At 47.7% G+C, this 20420-nt stretch overlaps 1 protein-coding gene across 1 annotated transcript in view; it reads right to left on the reverse strand.

Moving 5' to 3' along the window:
- Nucleotides 1-979: 979 nt before the first annotated feature.
- LOC121539139 (leukocyte tyrosine kinase receptor-like) overlaps nucleotides 980-20420 on the reverse strand; it is a 133089-nt gene continuing 113648 nt past the window's right edge. The window contains exons 17-29 of the mRNA XM_041847412.2: nucleotides 18854-18952; nucleotides 18097-18249; nucleotides 17735-17848; nucleotides 15120-15306; nucleotides 14904-14994; nucleotides 14066-14130; nucleotides 13192-13321; nucleotides 12988-13085; nucleotides 12802-12894; nucleotides 10595-10696; nucleotides 3932-4066; nucleotides 3700-3790; nucleotides 980-3589 (exon numbers count right to left, since the gene is read on the reverse strand). Of these exons, the coding sequence (XP_041703346.2) occupies nucleotides 2582-3589; nucleotides 3700-3790; nucleotides 3932-4066; nucleotides 10595-10696; nucleotides 12802-12894; nucleotides 12988-13085; nucleotides 13192-13321; nucleotides 14066-14130; nucleotides 14904-14994; nucleotides 15120-15306; nucleotides 17735-17848; nucleotides 18097-18249; nucleotides 18854-18952 (2366 nt within the window). The 3' untranslated portion in view covers nucleotides 980-2581. The remainder of the gene's footprint in view (nucleotides 3590-3699; nucleotides 3791-3931; nucleotides 4067-10594; nucleotides 10697-12801; nucleotides 12895-12987; nucleotides 13086-13191; nucleotides 13322-14065; nucleotides 14131-14903; nucleotides 14995-15119; nucleotides 15307-17734; nucleotides 17849-18096; nucleotides 18250-18853; nucleotides 18953-20420) is intronic.

Genomic DNA, 20420 nt, shown 5'->3' on the forward strand with positions numbered 1-20420 from the left:
CCATGGGACCACGCAGCCGTCATACCGCTCAGGAAGGAGATGCGTTCTGTCTCCTAGAGATGATGCTGGAGGAAACAGGTGCAAAAGTATCTATATCCACAGTAAAACGAGTCCTATATCGACATAACCTCAAAGGCCGCTCAGCAAGGAAGAAGCCACTGCTCCAAAACCGCCATAAAAAAGCCAGACTATGGTTTGCAACTGCACATGGGGACAAAGATTGTACTTTTTGGAGAAATGTCCTCTGGTCTGATGAAACAAAAATATAACTTTTGGGCCGTAATGACCATCGTTATGTTTGGACAAAAAAGGGGGTGGCTTGCAAGCCGAAGAACACCATCCCAACCGTGAAGCACGGGGGAAGCAGCATCATGCTGTGGGGGTGCTTTGCTGCAGGAGGGACTGGTGCACTTCACAAAATAGATGGCATCATGACGAAGGAAAATTATGTGGATATATTGAAGCAACATCTCAAGACGTCAGGAAGTTAAAGCTTGGTCGCAAATGGGTCTTCCAAATGGACAATGACCCCAAGCATACTTCCAAAGTTGTGGCAAAATGGCTTAAGGACAACAAAGTCAAGGTATTGGAGTGGCCATCACAAAGCCCTGACCTCGATCCTATAGAAAATGTGTGGGCAGAACTGAAAACGCGTGTGCGAGCAAGGAGGCCTACAAACCTGACTCAGTTACACCAGCTCTGTCGGGAGGAATAGGCCAAAATTCATGCAACTTATTGTGGGAAGCTTGTGGAAGGCTACCCGAAACGTTTAACCCAAGTTAAAGAATTTAAAGGCAATGCTACCAAATACTAATTGAGTGTATGTAAACTTCTGACCCACTGGGAATGTGATGAAAGAAATAAAAGCTGAAAGAAATAATTCTCTCTACTATTATTCTGACATTTCACATTCTTAAAATAAAGTGGGGATCCTAACTGACCTAAAACAGGGAATTTTTACTAGGTTAAATGTCAGGAATTGTGAAAAACTGAGTTTAAATGTATTTGGCTAAGGTGTATGTAAACTTCCGACTTCAACTGTATATAGGCTCCCATGGATCCTAAAATAAACACAATCCCTCAAGGTCTCAGCAGATTTACAAATCATGAGTAATAGTGATGTTGTCAAGAGCATGACAAGACTTTTCTACCTTTAGGCTCCATTCACAAATATCGTCAGACTTTGAGGTGGCTACAAAGTGCATAATGGAACCATATAACATTATCGTAACCTAACATTATTGCAACCAGTAAACTTTATTTCAGTGTAATAAGCTAACATGTATATCAGCAACCTTACTGCTTTAACAACAACTCATAACAATAATAAATGTTATTGTGTCATAAATAGCAAGCAAGCCCTCTAGTGAAATACAAATACAAACTATTTGGTATTGCATGAGAGTGCTGCCCCCTGCTGAGTATAAGAGGTAGTGTAGAGTATTAGATCACAAACACTAGTGCTCTTGCAGACCCAATGGCAGTGATCAACTACAAGACACATAAACATATACAAAAACACGTTATAAATGAAGTTATAAATGAAGTATAACTGCTACAAATTGAATGAGTTAGTCCAGTTTACATAGGAATTCCAATGTGAAATAATAGTATTTAATATATTGGTGTAGCCAAGGTGAAAGTCAGTAGTATTAACATTTTCCGTGTTGGAACAAGATGGACAAATTACAGAGGAGCTCCTACTACCACATTCCCTGCTCTTGGTGTCTCTAAAACACTCTTCAGTAAAGAGTGAGAACAGTCACCATAAGATTAAATGCATGTAGAGAGGGTGAAGTATTAGTAGTCAATGCCTATAATACAGTAAAACAGACTACAGTATTAATAAAATGTAAATGCTATCTACAAAATAACTATGACAATTCTAAACAAGAGATTCACTTTTGCTTATGAGCCAGATAGGGAACAGTAGACAGCACAAGTCATTATAATTGTTATCACAAGTTCATACACTCTCTCTGGTCTAGTCATACTGAAATTCTCCTTTCTGCCTTACCATCACCTGCATAGGCAACCAGAGCTTCCTATCTGTTTTCACAGTATTGATTTAGCAGTCAATCCCAGTCATTAATTCCAGTGTAAACCTAACAAGGTAATGTTATAAACAGAGAAGAAAGGAATGGATTAACAAAAGAGCCCTGAACCAGAGGAGACGCTGCACATTTGAATGGATGCAGATGAATCCAGCTAGGGCCTAGAAATCCTCTGAGGCTTGGGTGTGCTTCTGTGCCACTGACGGCCTTCTTGGGTTGTGTCATATTCCACCTCAGGAAGAGAACATGCTACCTGTCTCCAGGCAAAGCAGCATCTCCTTCTATATTTAAGCTGTTGTGTTTTCTTGCTACTGTGGGCTTTCATTTAATTCTCACACCATCTATACTAACTACAACGCATCATCAGTAGTACCAAAACTTTATAAAACAAAACAATGAATCGACAAAAAGGGAGTGAAAATGATTTGGTGAAAATGTCTGCCATCTCCAATAGTGTGTTCCTGTGCATTGCCAGTGAGGTGTGGGGTCTGTTCCAGTGTTCTGCTCCGCTCACCCAGGGGCCAGGGTTAGACAGGGGTGACGCTGAGGTCCTCAGACAGAGAGAAGCCTGAGTCTCTGTCCCGGGTGGGTTTCTCAGGCTTGGTGTGTCTCCTCACATCCTCGTGTCCATAGCTGGCATGGCGCTTCAGTAGCAGTTTGGGCATACAGGAGGAGGCCACACCCAGGCCTGCCCCTGAGCAGGAGGAGAAGGACGAGGAGAAAGAGGTGCTGGGGGCACAGCTGGTGCTGGCACTGGTGCTGGGGCAGGGCTTTGGGCCTTTGGGCACCACCAGGGGCAGGCTCTCTGCCTCATAGCTCTGCTCATCGTAGGCATAGTTGACATTGCCACAGGGGAAGCTCTGCAGCTTAGCCAGGTCCATGCCCAGGGTCTGGCCCCCACTGGCTCCCCCTGCTTGGGCCTTCTGGGGCTGGGAAGTGGAGAGGGCCTGGCAGGACGAGGAGCACAGACTACTGGGGGCATGGAGGTCACTGCTGCCATCGCACCCAGACTGGTTGCACTCAGAGGTAGGGGTGGCTGCCTGGGGGGCAGAGGAGCTGCTGGACAGGGGCATGGACTTGGTATGAGATAGGGCTGTCTTCCCCCGACCAAAGCTCTCCAGCACCCAGGAGCCATAGGTTGGGTTCCACAGGTTCTTGGTCTTGTTTTTTAGCTTCTGGCTGCCTGAGAAGGAGCTGTCCCTGGAGCAGGGCCGGTTGAGGGGCTCGGGGTGAAGCCAGGCACCAGGGCAGATCCCTGGACCCGGAGCAGGGACAGGCTCAGCCCAGCAGGGCTTCAGGGCCTCGCGGTAGGAGGCCACCTCCTGAGGCAGCTGCTGGGGCCTCTGCAGCAGCAGATGGGGCTTGTGGGGCTGGGGCAGCGACGTGATCTGGGGAGAGACCTCCTGGGAGGCAGAGTGGGCCACCAGCAGAGGGGTCAGACTGCCTGGGGTTTCAGGGCGGATCACAGTGCTTAACTCCTCCTCCACTGTGGGACCGTACTCCACAGGCAGGGGCGTGTTGATCACATCAGGGTCCTGGGCGGAAGAAAAGAGAGAGAATATAAAACGGTGAATATGTATGGTGAGTGTTGTAAAGAAAATGCATCCCTGGCTGCGAGTGGGCCAGTACCTATTTTTTTATTTACCTGAGTGCAGTAGTTGATCCTCTCCAGAATGGTGGAGAAATTGGGTCTGTGTTCAGGGCAGTGCTGCCAGCACTGAGTCATGATCCTGTACCTACAGAATAGAGTTGGAGAAAAGCAGACTCAATAATGGATTTAAGTCTAAAACTGCATATTGCCTTGCAACGGCCCTAAATGCATTATAAACTCCCGTCAAGAGAGTTAACTCTCCATAAGCTCAATCTGATCTACTCACACAGGCCCGGGACAGCTCTTAGGGGGGTCCATCCTCCCCCCACTCGTCACAAACTCCAGAACCTCCTGGTTGGTTTTGCAGGGATATGGCATGTAGCCTAGAGAGAAAATCTCCCAGAGCAGTACTCCAAACGACCTGCAGAGGGAGAACAGAGGTCAGTTAAAATAGTTGATAAGAGAAATCTGCTGCTGTCCAATTTACACATACAGTGTCTTCAGAAAGTATTCAGAACCCTCCACTTATTCCACACTTTGTTGTGTTACAGCCTGAATAAAAAATTGATTACCCCATAATGACAAAGTGAAAACACGTTTTTAGACATTTTTGCTATTGTATTGAAAATGCAATACACAAATATCTCATTTACATAAGTATTCACACCCCGGAGTCAATACTTTGTAGAAGCACCTTTGGTGGCAATTACAGCTTTAAGTCGTCTTGGGTATGTCTGTATCGGCTTTGCATATCTGGATTTGGGGATTTTCTCCCATTCTTTCTCTCAGATTTTCTCAAGCTCTGTTAAGTTAGATGGGGAGTGGGAAGTCTTTCCACACATTTTCAATGGCATTCAAGTCTGGGCCACTCAAGGTCTTTCACATTCTTGTTCTGAAGCCATTCAAGTGTTGCTTTCGATGTATGCTTGGGGTCATTGTCCTGTTGGAACGTAAATCATCATAAAGTGCTTTGAAAGGCTGGTCATGGCTCACATCAACACCATTATCCCAGAAACCCTAGACCCACTCCAATTTGCATACCGCCCCAACAGATCCACAGATGATGCAATCTCTATTGCACTCCACACTGCCCTTTCCCACCTGGACAAAAGGAACACCTATGTGAGAATGCTATTCATTGACTACAGCTCAGCGTTCAACACCATAGTGCCCTCAAAGCTCATCACTAAGCTAAGGACCCTGGGACTAAACACCTCCCTCTGCAACTGGATCCTGGACTTCCTGACGGGCCGCCCCCAGGTGGTAAGAGTAGGTAACAACACATCTGCCACGCTGATCCTCAACATGGGGGCCCCTCAGGGGTGCATGCTTAGTCCCCTCCTGTACTCCCTGTTCACCCATGACTGCAGAGCCAAGCACGACTCCAACACCATCATTAAGTTTGCCGACAACACAACAGTGGTAGGCCTGATCACCGACAACGATGAGACAGTCTATAGGGAGGAGGTCAGAGACCTGGCCGTGTTGTGCCAGGATAACTGGTCTCCTGAGTGGCGCAGTGGTCTAAGGCACTGCATTGCAGTGCTAGCTGTGCCACTAGAGATCCTGGTTCGAATCCAGGCTCTGTCGCAGCCAGCCGCGACCGGGAGACTCATGGGCAGCGCACAATTGACCTAGCGTTGTCCAGGGTAGGGGAGGGAATGGCCGGCAGGGATGTAGCTCAGTTGATAGAGCATGGTGTTTGCAATGCCAGGGTTGTGGGTTCGATTCCCACGGGGGACCAGTATGAAAAAAATAAAAAATATGTATTCACTAACTGTAAGTCGCTCTGGATAAGAGCGTCTGCTAAATGACTAAAATGTAAATGTAAATAACAACCTCTTCCTCAACGTGACCAAGACAAAGGAGATGATTGTGGACTACAGGAAAAGGAGGACCGAGCACGTCCCCATTCTCATCGACGGGGCTGTAGTGGAGCAGGTTGAGAGCTTCAAGTTCCTTGGTGTCCACATCTCCAACGAACTATCATGGTCCAAACACACCAAGACAAGAGGGCATGACAAAACCTATTCCCCCTCAGGAGACTGAAAAGTTCTACAGCTGCACCATCGAGAGCATCCTGACTGGTTGCCTCACCGCCTGGTATGGCAACTGCTCGGCCTCCGACCGAAAGGCACTTCAGAGGGTAATGCGTACGGCCCAGTACATCACTGGGGCCAAGCTTCCTGCCATCCAGGACCTCTATACCAGGCGGTATCAGAGGAAGGCCCTAAAAATTGTCAAAGACTCCAGCCACCCTAGTCATGGACTGTTCTCTCTGCTACCGCACGGCAAGCGGTACCGGAGTGCCAAGTCTAGGTCCAAAAGGCTTCTTAACAGCTTCTACCCCCAAGCCATAAGACTGCTGAACATATAGCCTCGCTACTGTTATTTTACTGCTGCTCTTCTATTTTTCTTCTTTCTATTTTTCTTAAAACTGCATTGTTGGTTAAGGGCTTGTAAGTAAGCATTTCACTGTAAGGTCTACACTGTCACGTGAGGATCTATGTTAGAATTTCTATGTTTAGGATCTAGATGTGTATTTCTAGGTTTGGCCGGGTGTGATTCCCAATCAGAGGCAGCTGTCGCTCGTTGTCTCTGATTGGGGATCATACTTAAGTAGCCCATTGCCTACTGTGTGTTGTGGGATCTTATTCCGTTTAGGCTTGTATGTGTATAGCCTGAGGACTTCACGTTTACGTTGTTTCTTGTTTTGTTGAATGTTTATTTAGTTAATAAACATGTACGCTTTTCACACTGCACCTTGGTCTGACCCGTCTCTCAACGTTCGTGACAGAAGATCCCACCAAACGAGTACCAAGCAGCGTGGCCAGGAGGAGCAAACACCCGGGACACAGCGGGAGGCTACGTTGGTAGATGTCCTCCTCGGTTGGGGGAGAATCACCGAGGAGGAGGCCGTCTGTTACGGTAAGGCAATGAAGGAGGAAGCCCGGGTAGGAGAGGATCAACGGCGACATCAACGGTGCCGGCCGAAGAGGAAGTCCGAGAAGCAGCCCCAAGAAAAATGTTTGGGGGGGCTCACGGGGTGGACGATGAGACAGCAGGAGGCCGTGAAAGGGCTGACTAGAGAGGAGGAGGCCGCTATTTTAAAGGTCCTCCAAGACCTGCGGATCGAGAGTCTGAGAGAGGAGGCCACCACGTTACGGGGGCTGTTAGCTCAGAGGGAGCAGGAGTTATCCGTTCAGAGGGAGGCGCTACAGGAGGCTCAAAGGGAGAAGGAAGTAGTGGAAGCAAGGAGAGAGGAGCTGGTCAGGCAACAGACGGAGCGTGTGTTCATAGAGGAACCTAGGTATGCAGAGATACGCACTGTGTTGCCAGTGCGCGTTCACAGCCTAGTGCGTCCTGTGCCAGCGCCCCGCACGTGCCGTGTGAAAGTGGGCATCCAGCCAGGACGGGTTGTGCCAGCTGTACACTCCAGACCTCCAGTACGCCTCCACGGTCCAGTATATCCTGCTCCGGTTCTACGCACTGTGTCACCAGTGCACCTCACCAGTCCAGTACGGCCCGTACCTGCTCCCCGCACCAGGCCAGTGGTGCGTGTTCCCAGTCCGGCCCGGCCTGTTCCTGCTCCTCGCACCAGACCTGTGGTGCGTGTCCCCAGTCCGGCCCGGCCCGTTCCTTCTCCTCGCACCAGACCTGTGGTGTGTGTCTCCAGTCCGGCCTGGCCCGTTCCTTCTCCTCGCATCAGACCTGTGGTGCGTGTCTCCAGTCCGGCCTGGCCCGTTCCTGCTCCTCGCACCAGACCAGTGGTGCGTGTCGCCAGTCCGGCCCGGCCTGTTCCACCGGTGCCTGGTCCAGCAACGGTCAGCGGCTCTAATCCGGAGGCAGAGCAGTCCGCTCCACCGGTGCCCAGTTCAGCTCCGGTCAGCGGATCCACTCCGGAGCCAGAGCAATCCGCTCCACTGGTGCCTGATCCAGCTCCGGTCAGCGGTTCCACTCCGGAGCCAGAGCAGTCCGCTCCACCGGTGCCCAGTCCAGCTCCGGTCAGCGGCTCCACTCCGGAGCCAGAGCAGTCCGCTCCACCGGGGTCCAGTCCTGCTCCGGTCAGCGGCGCCACTCCGGAGCCAGAGCAGTCCGCTCCACCGGGGTCCAGTTCAGCTCCGGTCAGCGGCTCCACTCCGGAGCCAGAGCAGTCCGCTCCACCGGTGCCCAGTTCTGCTCCGGTCAGCGGCTCCACTCCAGACCCAGAAGTCAGCCCCTCTCCAGGGTCGGGGTCTCCCACACCAGGGTTCAGACAGGGCTTGGTGCATCGCGGGAGGATTGCCGATCCGGGCCCAGACGTCAGCCCCTCTCCAGGTTCAGGGTCTCCCACACCAGGGTTCAGACAGGGCTTGGTGCATCGCGGGAGGATTGACGATACGGGCCCAGACGTCAGCCCCTCTCCAGGTTCGGGGTCTCCCACACCAGGGTCCAGACAGGGCTTGGTGCATCGTGGGGGGATTGCCGATCCAGGCCCAGACGTCAGCCCCTCTCCAGGTTCGGGGTCTCCCACACCAGGGTCCAAACAGGGCTTGGTGCATCGCGGGAGGATTGCCGATCCAGGCCCAGACGTCAGCCCCTCTCCAGGTTCGGGGTCTCCCACACCAGCGTCCAGACAGGGCTTGGTGCATCGTGGGGGGATTGCCGATCCAGGCCCAGACGTCAGCCCCTCTCCAGGTTCGGGGTCTCCCACACCAGGGTCCAAACAGGGCTTGGTGCATCGCGGGAGGATTGCCGATCCAGGCCCAGACGTCAGCCCCTCTCCAGGTTCGGGGTCTCCCACACCAGGGTCCAGACAGGGCTTGGTGCATTGTGGGAGGAAGGAGAGGGGAAGCATCGCGCCGAGGTCCAGACCAGATCAGGGGCGCAACGGGGAGGCAGAGAGGGAGAGGTCGTCACGCCCGGAGCAGGATTCGCCTCCGAGGCTGAATGCCCACCCGGACCCTCCCCTAATGAGTCAGGTTGGTGCGGCCGGAGTACGCACCTTTGGGGGTACTGTCACGCCCTGGCCTTGAGAGGCCGGTTGTCTTTAGTTGGTTTGGTCAGGGCGTGAGGATCTATGTTAGAATTTCTATGTTTAGGATCTAGATGTGTATTTCTAGGTTTGGTTGGGTGTGAGTCCCAATCAGAGGCAGCTGTCGCTCGTTGTCTCTGATTGGGGATCATACTTAAGTAGCCCATTGCCTACTGTGTATTGTGGGATCTTATTCCGTTTAGGTTTGTATGTGTACTTCACCTGAGGACTTCACGTTTACGTTGTTTCTTGTTTTGTTGAATGTTTATTTAGTTAATAAACATGTACGCTTTTCACACTGCACCTTGGTCCGACCCGTCTCTCAACGTTCGTGACATACACCTGTTGTATTCGGCGCATGTGACAAATACCATTTGATTTGATTGTCGTTTTCACTCTGTATTTCCATGTATTTGGCTCCATGCATTATTCCCTCTATCCTTACCAGTCTCCCAGTCCCTGCCTCTGAAAAGTATCCCTATAGCATTTTAATTTTTTTATTTTATTTCACCTTTATTTAACCAGGTAAGCCAGTTGAGAACAAGTTCTCATTTACAACTGCGACCTGGCCAAGATAAAGCAAAGCAGGGCGATAAAAACAACAACACAGAGTTACATATGGGGTAAAACAAAACATAAAGTCAAAAATACAACAGAAAATATATATACAGTGTGTGCAAATGTAGCAAGTTATGGAGGTAAGGCAATAAATAGCCTATAGTGCAAAATAATTACAATTAGTATTAACACTGGAATGATAGACGTGCAAGAGATGATGTGCAAATAGAGATACTGGGGTGCAAATGAGCAAAATAAATAACAATATAGGGATGAGGTAGTTGGGTGGGCTAATTTCAGATGGGCTGTGTACAGGTGCAGTGATCTGTAAGGTGCTCTGACAACTGATACTTAAAGTTAGTGAGGGAGATAAGTGTCTCCAGCTTCAGAGATTTTTGCAATTTGTTCCAGTCATTGGCAGCAGAGAACTGGAAGGAATGGCGGCCAAAGGAGGTGTTGGCTTTGGGGATGACCAGTGAGATATACCTGCTGGAGCGCATACTACGGGTGGGTGTTGCTATGGTGACCAATGAGCTAAGATAAGGCGGGGATTGATGCTGGCACCAACATGCTTCACAGTAGGGATTGTGTTAGACCGGTAATTCAATTTCTGTCTCATCAGACCACTAAATCTTTTGCCTTATGCTCTCAGAGTCTTTCATGTGCCTTTTTGTAAACTCCAGGTGTGCTGTCATGTGCCTTTTTCTCAGGCGTGGCTTCCGTCTGGCCACTCTCCCATAAAACCCAGATTGGTGAAGTGGTGTAGAGACTGTTGTGCTTCTGGCAGGTTTTCCCATCTCAGCAAAATAACTCTGTAGTTCTGTCAGAGTGGTCATTGGGTTCTTGGTCACCTCCCTGACCAAGGTCCTTCTTGCCCGGTTGCTCAGTTTGGTCGAACGGCCAGCTCTAGGCAGAGTCTGGGTAGTTCCATATTTTTACCATTTCCCAATGATGGAGACCACTCTGCTCCTGACATGCACTGTCAACTGTGGGACCTTATATAGACAGGTGTGTTTCTTTCTAAATCATGTCCAAACAATTGAGTTGGCCACAGGTGGACCCAATTAAGTTGATCTCAAGGATGATCAAAGGAAATTGGATGCACCTGAGCTCAATTTGGAGTGTCATTGCAAAGGGGTGTGAATACTTATGTCAATGAGATATTTCTGTATTTCATTTTCAATATATTAGCAAACATTTCTAAAAACATGTTTTCACTTTGTCATTGTGTGTAGATGGTTGAGAAAAAAAATCAGGCTGTAACACAACAAAATGTGGAATAAGTCAAGGGGTATGAATACTTTCTGAAGGCACTGTACTGCTACTAGTCATTCAACTACAGTTTGGATACATCATGTAATAGAGTGAATGGGTTACCAGGTGTCAGTCTTGCAGGTGAATATGCCCTCCATGAAGGCCTCTGGGGGCATCCACTTGACGGGCAGCATGGCACGGCCACCCTTTCTGTAGTAGCTGGCCCTGTGGAGGAGAATGAGTCATGGTTAGTGTCTCAAACTCCTCTATAACTCAATGGGTATAGTACTCTCGAGTCTTCACTGCATGGAGCGAGACTAGACTGATCCATATACAGTGACCCTGATCTCTCTTTTGACGAACATATCAAGACTGTTTCAAGGACAGCTTTTTTCCATCTACGTAACATTGCAAAAATCAGAAATTTTCTGTCCAAAAATGATGCAGAAAAATTAATCCATGCATTTGTTACTTCTAGGTTAGACTACTGCAATGCTCTACTTTCCGGCTACCCGGATAAAGCACTAAATAAACTTCAGTTAGTGCTAAATACGGCTGCTAGAATCCTGACTAGAACCAAGAAATTTGATCATATTACTCCAGTGCTAGCTTCCCTACACTGGCTTCCTGTTAAGGCAAGGGCTGATTTCAAGGTTTTACTGTTAACCTATAAAGCGTTACATGGGCTTGCTCCTACCTATCTTTCCGAGTTGGTCCTGCCGTACATACCAATACGTACGCTACGGTCACAAGACGCAGGCCTCCTAATTGTCCCTAGAATTTCTAAGCAAACAGCGGGAGGCAGGGCTTTCTCCTATAGATCTCCATTTTTATGGAACAGTCTGCCTACCCATGTGAGAGACGCAGACTCGGTCTCAACCTTTAAGTCTTTACTGAAGACTTATCTCTTCAGTAGGTCATATGATTGAGTGTAGTCTGGCCCAGGAGTGTGAAGGTGAACGGAAAGGCTCTGGAGCAACGAACAGCCCTTGCTGTCTCTGCCGGGCCGGTTCCCCTCTCTCCACTGGGGTTCTCTGCCTCTAACCCTGTTACAGGGGCTGAGTCACTGGCTTGCTGGTGCTCTTTCATGCCGTCCCTAGGAGGGGTGCGTCACTTGAGTGGGTTGAGTTACTGACGTGATCTTCCTGTCTGGGTTGGCGCCCCCCTTGGTTTGTGCTGTGGTGGAGACCTCTGTGGGCTATACTCGGCCTTGTCTCAGGATTGTAAGTTGGTGGTTGAGGATATCCCTCTAGTGGTGCGGGGGCTGTGCTTTGGCAGAGTGGGTGGGGTTATATCCTTCCTGTTTGGCCCTGTCCGGGGTTTCTTCGGATGGGGCCACAGTGTCTCCGGACCGCTCCTGTCTCAGCCTCCAGTATTTATGCTGCAGTAGTTTATGTGTCGGGGGGCTGGGGTTAGTTGGTTATACCTGGAGTACTTCTCCTGTCTTATCCAGTGTCCTGTGTGAATTTAAGTATGCTCTCTCTAATTCTCTCGTTCTCTCTTCTCTCTGAGAACCTGAGCCCTAGGACCATACGTCAGGACTACCGGTCATGCTGACACCTTGCTGTCCCCAGTCCGCCTGGCCTTGCTGCTATTCCAGTTTCAACTGTTCTGCCTGCGGTTACGAAACCCCTACCTGTCCCAGACCTGCTGTTTTCAACTCTTAATGATCGGCTATGAAAAGCCAACTGAGAGACCTGAGCCCTAGGACCATACGTCGGGACTACCGGCCGTGGTGACTCCTTGCTGTCCCCAGTCCGCCTGGCCTTGCTGCTATTCCAGTTTCAACTGTTCTGCCTGCGGTTATGGAACCCCTACCTGTCCCAGACCTGCTGTTTTCAACTCTTAATGATCGGCTATGAAAAGCCAACTGAGATTTATTCCTGATTATTATTTGACCATGCTTGTCACTTATGAACATTTTTGAACATCTTGGTATGGTTCTGTTATAATCTCCACCCGGCACAGCCAGAAGAGGACTGGCCACCCCTCATAGCCTGGTTCCTCTCTAGGTTTCTTCCTAGGTTTTGGCCTTTCTAGGGAGTTTTTCCTAGCCACCGTGCTTCTACACCTGCATTACTAGCTGTTTGGGGTTTTAGGCTGGGTTTCTGTACAGCACTTCGAGATATTAGCTGATGTACGAAGGGCTATATAAAATAAAATTGATTGATTGATTGATGATCCAACAGATACGTTAAGATTTCAGCTAGGGAAAACACAGAATGGAGAAATGAAACATCACACGGCGTTAAGATCACGTTTGGTGGATGCTGAACTGAAGCAGCAAGCAGCATGGTATTGGGACAGAGAGAACTGGTGGTTAAGTGTACCTGTATATATCACGCGCCATTCCAAAGTCTCCTATCTTAGCCACTCGGTCTGGTCCAGGGCAGGTCAGCAAACAATTCCTGGCAGCTATATCTCTGAAACACACAACAAACAACATTGAATAACTCTTTATGTAGTATGAATACTGTATACAAAAGGTTAATGGTTTGGTAGGAGGACATGGTAACCTGTGGATGAAGTGGTTCTCCTCCAGGTAGCGACAGCCGAAGGCGATGTCTCTGGCCATGTGTAACAGCTCCAGCATGGTGAGGGAGGAGCTCTGACTCTGAAAAAACACCACACACACAAAACCATTACTACTGACAGACACCTATACAGACCCATAGGGTCGTTGAACAGTTGAGGCAGTTGAGAGACACTCTGCTACTGACCGTTTTGGGTCGGTTCTGTCTCAGGAAGCTCTTCATATCTCCTCCAGTCATCAGCTCCAGGAGGATGCAGCGGGGCAGGATCTGCAGACTCACCCCGATGCAGCGCACTATGTTCTGGTGACTGAACTTACTGTGGACACACAAGAACAGCGGTGGTGAATGTACTACTGTACCTCAGGCTAGGAGAGTTGGCCAGACACCAGCTGCAATGGCTTCAGGGTACAGGACTGTTTTTTCGAGCTATGTTTGATGTGGTATTGTGGCATCTACATATTCATGAATGCGTCTGTGTTTACATCTAGACTGTGTCTAGTGTTATTAAATCATCAGGAAACACACCGGGCCCCAATTTAACCCAAGCTGCTTATTATATACTCTGCTGTGCCTGCCTTAGCCCGACAGCATCTGCTCGACAAAGATTCTTTCTAATGCTTTCAGCAGAACTCCATTTGGAGGCGAGACAGATTTCTTCTGGCAACCAGCTGCTGTTTCCTCGATGGCGATGAATTACCTGACTCACTATGATTAACAACAGCTGGGGAGCTGGTTACAAAAAAGCAGCGAATGAAACATAGCAGCAGATTACAATGCAGAGCGCTAAGTGATAGTATGACAGTGTTTGGGTCTCGTCTGCCTGCCTCACACATTACACTATGTTACTGTGTGTGTGTGTGTGTGTGTGTGTGAGTGAGAGAGCGAGAGAGAGAGAGAGAGAGAGAGAGAGAGAGAGAGAGAGAGAGAGAGAGAGAGAGAGAGAGAGAGAGAGAGAGAGAGAGAGAGAGAGAGAGAGAGAGAGAGAGAGAGAGAGAGAGAGAGAGAGAGAGAGAGAGAGAGAGGAAGTAGATGAGGCCCTGTGTGTTCCAGCCTAGTGCACCTCATAATCAGGGCCTCCATCAGGAAATCCATCTCGTCCTGTTCGGAGCAGATCTCCGGAAGAGTCTGTGGAGCAGAAAGTTACCAACAGGCAGTCAGGCCAGTCAGGCCCTAATCAGAACAGAACACATACAGAGAGAGAGACACCCCATGGCATGCACTCATCAGCTGATTCACCCAAGGAAATTACAGTTGATTTTCATACCAGGTTTTCTAGGAAAATCTATGAATGAATTAATATATGTAGCAGAATTACTAAATTAATGAATTATGTTCTGTACAATGTTGACGTCTACAGTATGTATGATGCAATGATGTTACATTTTAAACCTACTCTTAGATTATAATGTAATCAGTCATTGTTTGAGTTGCATCCTGCATTTTTCCAAGCAGAAGTGATACAAACAGACATGTCGTGTCACAGCGAAACACAGAATGACCTTTAGATCAGTGTTGGAGTCTTTTTAAAGGTCACCAGCATGATCTTCTTTGTTAGGTTATAGGTCTGTACGTCACTGTTACTTACAACACAGAGGCAAACAGGCAACCTTTTTTGTCCACATCCCAGCCAGAGCCTTTCTTAAGGCAGGTGTAAATACACCAGACCAGCAGTGCATATAATGAAGGAAAAGTAGAGAGAAACTGCCGTAGAGGAGGAATACTCTTAGTTACTCTTAGCATTTTAGTCAAAAGGTTATCAATATTAAACATCTTCTTACTACTCCTGGGTTTTGGCTATTCATGCATATGCAATGCCCAAGAGGAATTATATAATTTCAACTGTTCTGATGTATTCTTAGTCATGGAGGAGCTATGGAGCCGAAGTTAGAGGAACTGACCTTTATAGCCACTTGCATGACTGTGTTCTCTCCATTCATCCCCAGAACCTGGCCTTCATACACCTCCCCAAACGCTCCATGGCCCAATGCCCTGCAAACACACACCAAGCCAGACAGGTGACAAAGAGCTTCACTCCAGAGCTTCACTCCATCATGTAATGCACATTATAGCTTATAGCTCAGTGCTCAGTCAGCTGTACTGTGTGTGTGGACTACCTGAAGAGGGTGATGTTCTTGCGTGGTACTTCATTCAGCTCACTCAGCGAAGCAGCCTTGCCAGCGAAGCAGTAGTTTGGGTTGTAGTCTGTCATGATGGTGGATGACCGGATCTTACTCAGCTTGTACTCTGGGCTCTGGAGACGCAGCCTGACCGCGTGCAGCTGGTTCTTCTTACGGTAGTATACTGTAGGAGAGAGAGAGACCAGGAAGACAGTGTTGGTTACTGTCATACAGCCCTCTGCTTCAAACTGTTGCTATACTGTACCTATCAGAGACATAACAACACACTAGCCCTGCATCAGACACACTACCCTAATGTCTGTCTGTCCTCTAAACTCTGGCCTCTGCCCCTGGTCCAGTCAGTGACTAGCTGTGAGTCTGTGAGTTGAGGACCGAGGACTCACCCTCCGTGGAGGCGGCCCGCGGCCCCGATGCAGGTTGGTAGTCTGCCTGGGGGGCTGGGTGGGGGCCCTGGGGGGCGATGCGTGGCGGTGAGAGGTGCCCTCTGCCGTGACGTCGAGCTGCAGATGCAGACAGACGCGACGCTCGGGGGGAGGAGTGGGGGGGCCGTGGACAGACTACCAACCTACATGGGGGAGAGCTCAGGTGAAGAGACAACGTTAACTGTCTGAGGTCTGTCTCCACCTGGAAGGGACCTCACCATGGGCCACAGTGGGGCTGCATGACCATCTGGCTTTTGGGTTGGGTTGAGTTGAGTTGTGTGTGTGTTGTGTTGTGTGTGTTATGCATGTTGTGTGTTAAGGATATAGTGAAACTATATACTGATACTGTACAGTATGCCTTTTGAATTGACAGTGCTGGAGACAGGAAGCAGCTCTGATATCACTTCCTCTGAGGCTTATTGGAAAGTTCTGTGGTCTTACGCAAAGGGACTTTCACTCCACAGTGAAGCTTTGTGTTAATGACAGGTTTTATTTATTTAGCAATGGAAAAAAGTACAGTTACACTTCAGTCATGGCACAGTGTGTTACAGTTAGTGCACAAGTCAAACTCTAAATATGAGGATCTCATACTGACATAGAGGGAAGGTTGATATTTGGTGATGTCAGTTTGTCTGACATCACCAAAGCTTCACCGTGGAGTGAAGTGTTATACCATCCCACTGTGCACACACTGGTTGAATCAACGTGGAATAGATGTTGAATTGACGTCTGTGCCCAGTGGGATGTTTGTTGCCTTCATGGACAAAAGTTATCTATCACATGTAGTTAACCGTTAATATCCTGACACTGTATTTTAATTGTTGTTAGTATTAACTCCTCCACAGTTGAGCGATGTACACCATGTGAGAGGAGTATAGGGGATTAGAGTAGATCATTTCACAGTAAGGCAGTAATGCTTGGATCCCGACGGGCCTATGCAAAGTGATGAGTCACTACCACAGTGCTTTTAAAGCTTAAGTAACATTCTGTCATGGTAAGACACTCCATGGTTAGACACTCCTTAATCAGCACTGGCAGGAAAGTAAGAGTCCTACACTGCCAGAATTCCCATCCCCTCTTATTGCAGCACACGGTCATCAAAAAGGGAACAGTGCAAAGAGAAACATAAAATAATCCCTCACTGTCCTACATTTCTGGCCCAAAAATTAATAAGACAATTGGTACATTTTTGGAGCATGAGCACACATAAAGTACACATATAACACAGTAGCAGCATTCATTATGATATTGATCATTGATCACCAATTGGCAAGATGAGGTTAGACACTAATATTAGTATAATAGATTATTATTCTCTCTTTGACTCCTCAATGTTTCCAAAGCAGAATAATCAAAGGTACAATTTAAAGGTTAATAGCAGTAATTTCCCTAATTCCCTAATCATTCCTTTTAGCAGGTGTATTGTGCAATCATTAGCATTAAGCGATTAAACCATGTTTCACCTTGAATTAAAATAAACCCATGTGATTATAAAACAAGTATAGAGGGTAAGAATTGTTACTGGTGTGGAGATTTGTCCAATGTGCATTTTTAAGCATGAATAGATAAACAGTATATGTTATTGCACATACTTGGGACCATCAATCCCAATGTGCCAGACAACTAAATGAATACTTAGCCAACCCCTTCACTCTGACAGAAACGTCTTAGATTTTGTGGTCTGAAATAAAGTGCAAGAGTGAAAGGTGGTTAAGCTCACTGTAATCCCTTACGCCCACCAAAAGTATGTGTATCTCAGTTAAATCAGTTTAGTATAGTCTCTACCAGGCTTGATATCTGGAAGAAATATAATGCCCAAGGGCTGACAAGACAAACCCATTTTTGTCAATGGGGATTTCCCAAAAGAGGATATAAGCAACAATTCCTAAAAGGCCACCTTTTGTACTATTTTCTACAAATATCTTCATGGCTTTTAACTGCAGTGTTGAATCATGGACTTCCGCCATTCACTCTCATCCAACACATTTCCCTCAAAGAGAAAACATTAAACCACAGCTTGGTTTAAAATGCCAAGCTCCTGCCTTTTCATGATGCTTTCATTGTCTGAAAGTTAAATACAGTATCATTGGCATGGAGAGAAGCTCACAGCTCACAGACGGTGAAAGGTGGAGGGCACAGAGTCAACACAGAACTGGAAGAGTCTCTTACTGAGGGTGAGGCTGGCGCAGGTCAGGATGATGACCGTCACCACGGTGGATGCCACCACGGCCAGGATGAGGGACAAGGACAGCTGGCCTTCTGGAGCGAGGCCCTGAGGGGCTGCTGGGGGGTCAGAGGTCAGGGTTAAGCAGGGGAAGATGGAGAACCACTCAGATCATAACAATGTATCAAATACAATGGGATTACTAGAGAGGTAGTTCCTTCCATTCCATTTCTCTCCTTTTATGAGAGTACCATTTAATGAGAAACACAGTGGCAGATCTGTGAAATTCTCAAGGACAGAATTGTTTATTTTGCATTCATGATCCCAAAACACATCTAGTAAATTTGGGTTTTTCCTTGACTGTTACCTGTGCAGGTGACGTTGTCACTGGCTAGCACCTCCTCGTTGTGACAGAGGCAGATGATGAGTTGAGTGTCCTCGTCCCGTTTGCAGCTCTGGGTCTGGCAGTGACTGCAGTTGAGCTGCACCTTGATCTCACATTCTCCATGGCTCTCCATGGCTGAGTGGAGAGGATGACAGAGGAAGTTACATCACCACATGAATCTCACAATAAGAATGCTGTAGCACAAGCAGTGGTCAACTTAGCAATATCTATGACTAAAAAGAGAAGATGTTTCGCAATCAGAGTTATTTCTCTTCTTCATAACATTGTCAAACACTGGAGTTCAATTCTTAAACAAATCATGGTTTCACTGTGAAGTGCATGGCCATGGGTCAGTTGATCTGTTTTAGTTTGTGTCTTTCTCATGTCTGTCACTACACAGAGGACTGCTTTGTATTCCGGGCTGCATTGGCGGCACATGCTTTGGACACAAATGACATTGTCGTGCCGTAAAGAATTGAGGGGCTGTCTGTTCCTCTACATCAGCAAAAAAAGAGCAGACAGCATGGCACCAGGATCAACAGGATCCGTGAGGCCCTGAATTAGTTAACGAGTGTCTGAGGCCTGAGGAGCCCATCCCTTCTTCTCCCACTGAATTAGAGTCAGGTGATAGAGAGACACAGACCTCTGTGTTACGGCCTGGGCTCTCTCTCTGCTCTCTCCCTCCTCTCTCCTCTCTCCTGGCCCCCAGTGACACTGATGTAGGAGGAGAAAGCCTTACCTGCCAGCGGCTGGAGAAATATCTCCCCCATGGGATTAACAAAGGAGATGCCATCCTGACCGCCCGCTGTGATATCATCAGTCAGTGCTGCATCGCCACCTTGATTTAGATTAAACACGATATCAAAGATAAATGCATGCAGAGAGATTTCAAAGAGATTGATGCTCTAAAAGTCTATGTTTGAGCTAATAATAACAATGGTTTATTATTGCTTGCATAACATATGCTCACATTATAATTGCCAATCTTTATTTTGAACAAAGAAGGTCTGAATATAGAATGGCGCCAGAGAAGATGGCTGCTGTTTTACAGCCCTCTAACCAACTGTACTATTATGTGTGTTTTTCCGCGTTATTTGTAATTTATTCTGTACATAATGTTTCTACCATCGTCTCTTATAACCAAAAAGAGCTTCTGGGTATCAGGACAGCGATTACTCACCTCGTATTGGACAAAGATTTTTTCTTCAACAAGTCGGACGCAAAGGATATCCTACAGACACCCGACAAGGCCCAAATCCCCGTCATTCGCATGAGAAAGAGACGGAGATATCGTGGACGTAGGTCGGGGTGCCTTGTAAGGATCCGACGGCGAGCGAGTAAACTGCCTCTTCCATCATTCCTATTAGCCAATGTTCAATCATTTGAAAATAAATTAGATGACCTAAGATTACGGTTATCCTACCAACGGGACATTAAAAACTGTAATATATGATGTTTCACCGAGTCGTGGCTGAACGACGACATGGACAACAAACAGCTAGCGGGCTATACGCTATATCGGCAGGATAGAACGGCTGACTCCGGTAAGACAAGGGGTGGCGGTCTGTGTATATTTGTAAACAACAGCTGGTGCACAAAATCAAATACTAAGGAAGTCTTGAGGTTTTGCTCGCCTGAGGTAGAGTATCTTATGATAAGCTGTAGACCACACTATTTACCAAGAGAGTTTTCATCTATATTTTTCATAGCTGTCTATTTACCACCACAAACCAATGCTGGCATTAAGATTGCACTGAATGAGCTGTATAAGGCCATAAGTGAACAGGAAAACGCTCATCCAGAGGCAGCGCTCCTAGTGGCCGGGGACTTTAATGCAGGGAAACTTAAATCAGTTCTACCTAATTTCTACCAGCATGTTAAATGTGCAACCAGAAGAAAAAAAACTCTAGACCACCTTTACTCCACACACAGAGACGCATACAAAGCTCTCCCTCGCCCTCCATTTGGCAAATCTGACCATAACTCTATCCTCCTGATTCCTGCTTATAAGCAAAAACTAAAGCAGGAAGCACCAGTGACTCGGTTAATAAAAAAGTGGTCAGATGACGCAGATGCTAAGCTACAGGACTGTTTTGCTAGCACAGACTGGAACATGTTCCGGGATTCTTCAGATAGCATTGAGGGGTACACCACATCAGTCACTGGCTTCATCAATAAGTGCATCGATGACGTCGTCCCCACAGTGACCGTACGTACATACCCCAACCAGAAGCCATGGATTACAGGCAACATCTGCACTGAGCTAAAGGGTAGAGCTGCCACTTTCAAGGAGCGGGACTCTAACC

This window comes from Coregonus clupeaformis, chromosome 25 (assembly GCF_020615455.1).
Source record: "Coregonus clupeaformis isolate EN_2021a chromosome 25, ASM2061545v1, whole genome shotgun sequence".
Taxonomy (NCBI): Eukaryota; Metazoa; Chordata; class Actinopteri; order Salmoniformes; family Salmonidae; genus Coregonus; species Coregonus clupeaformis.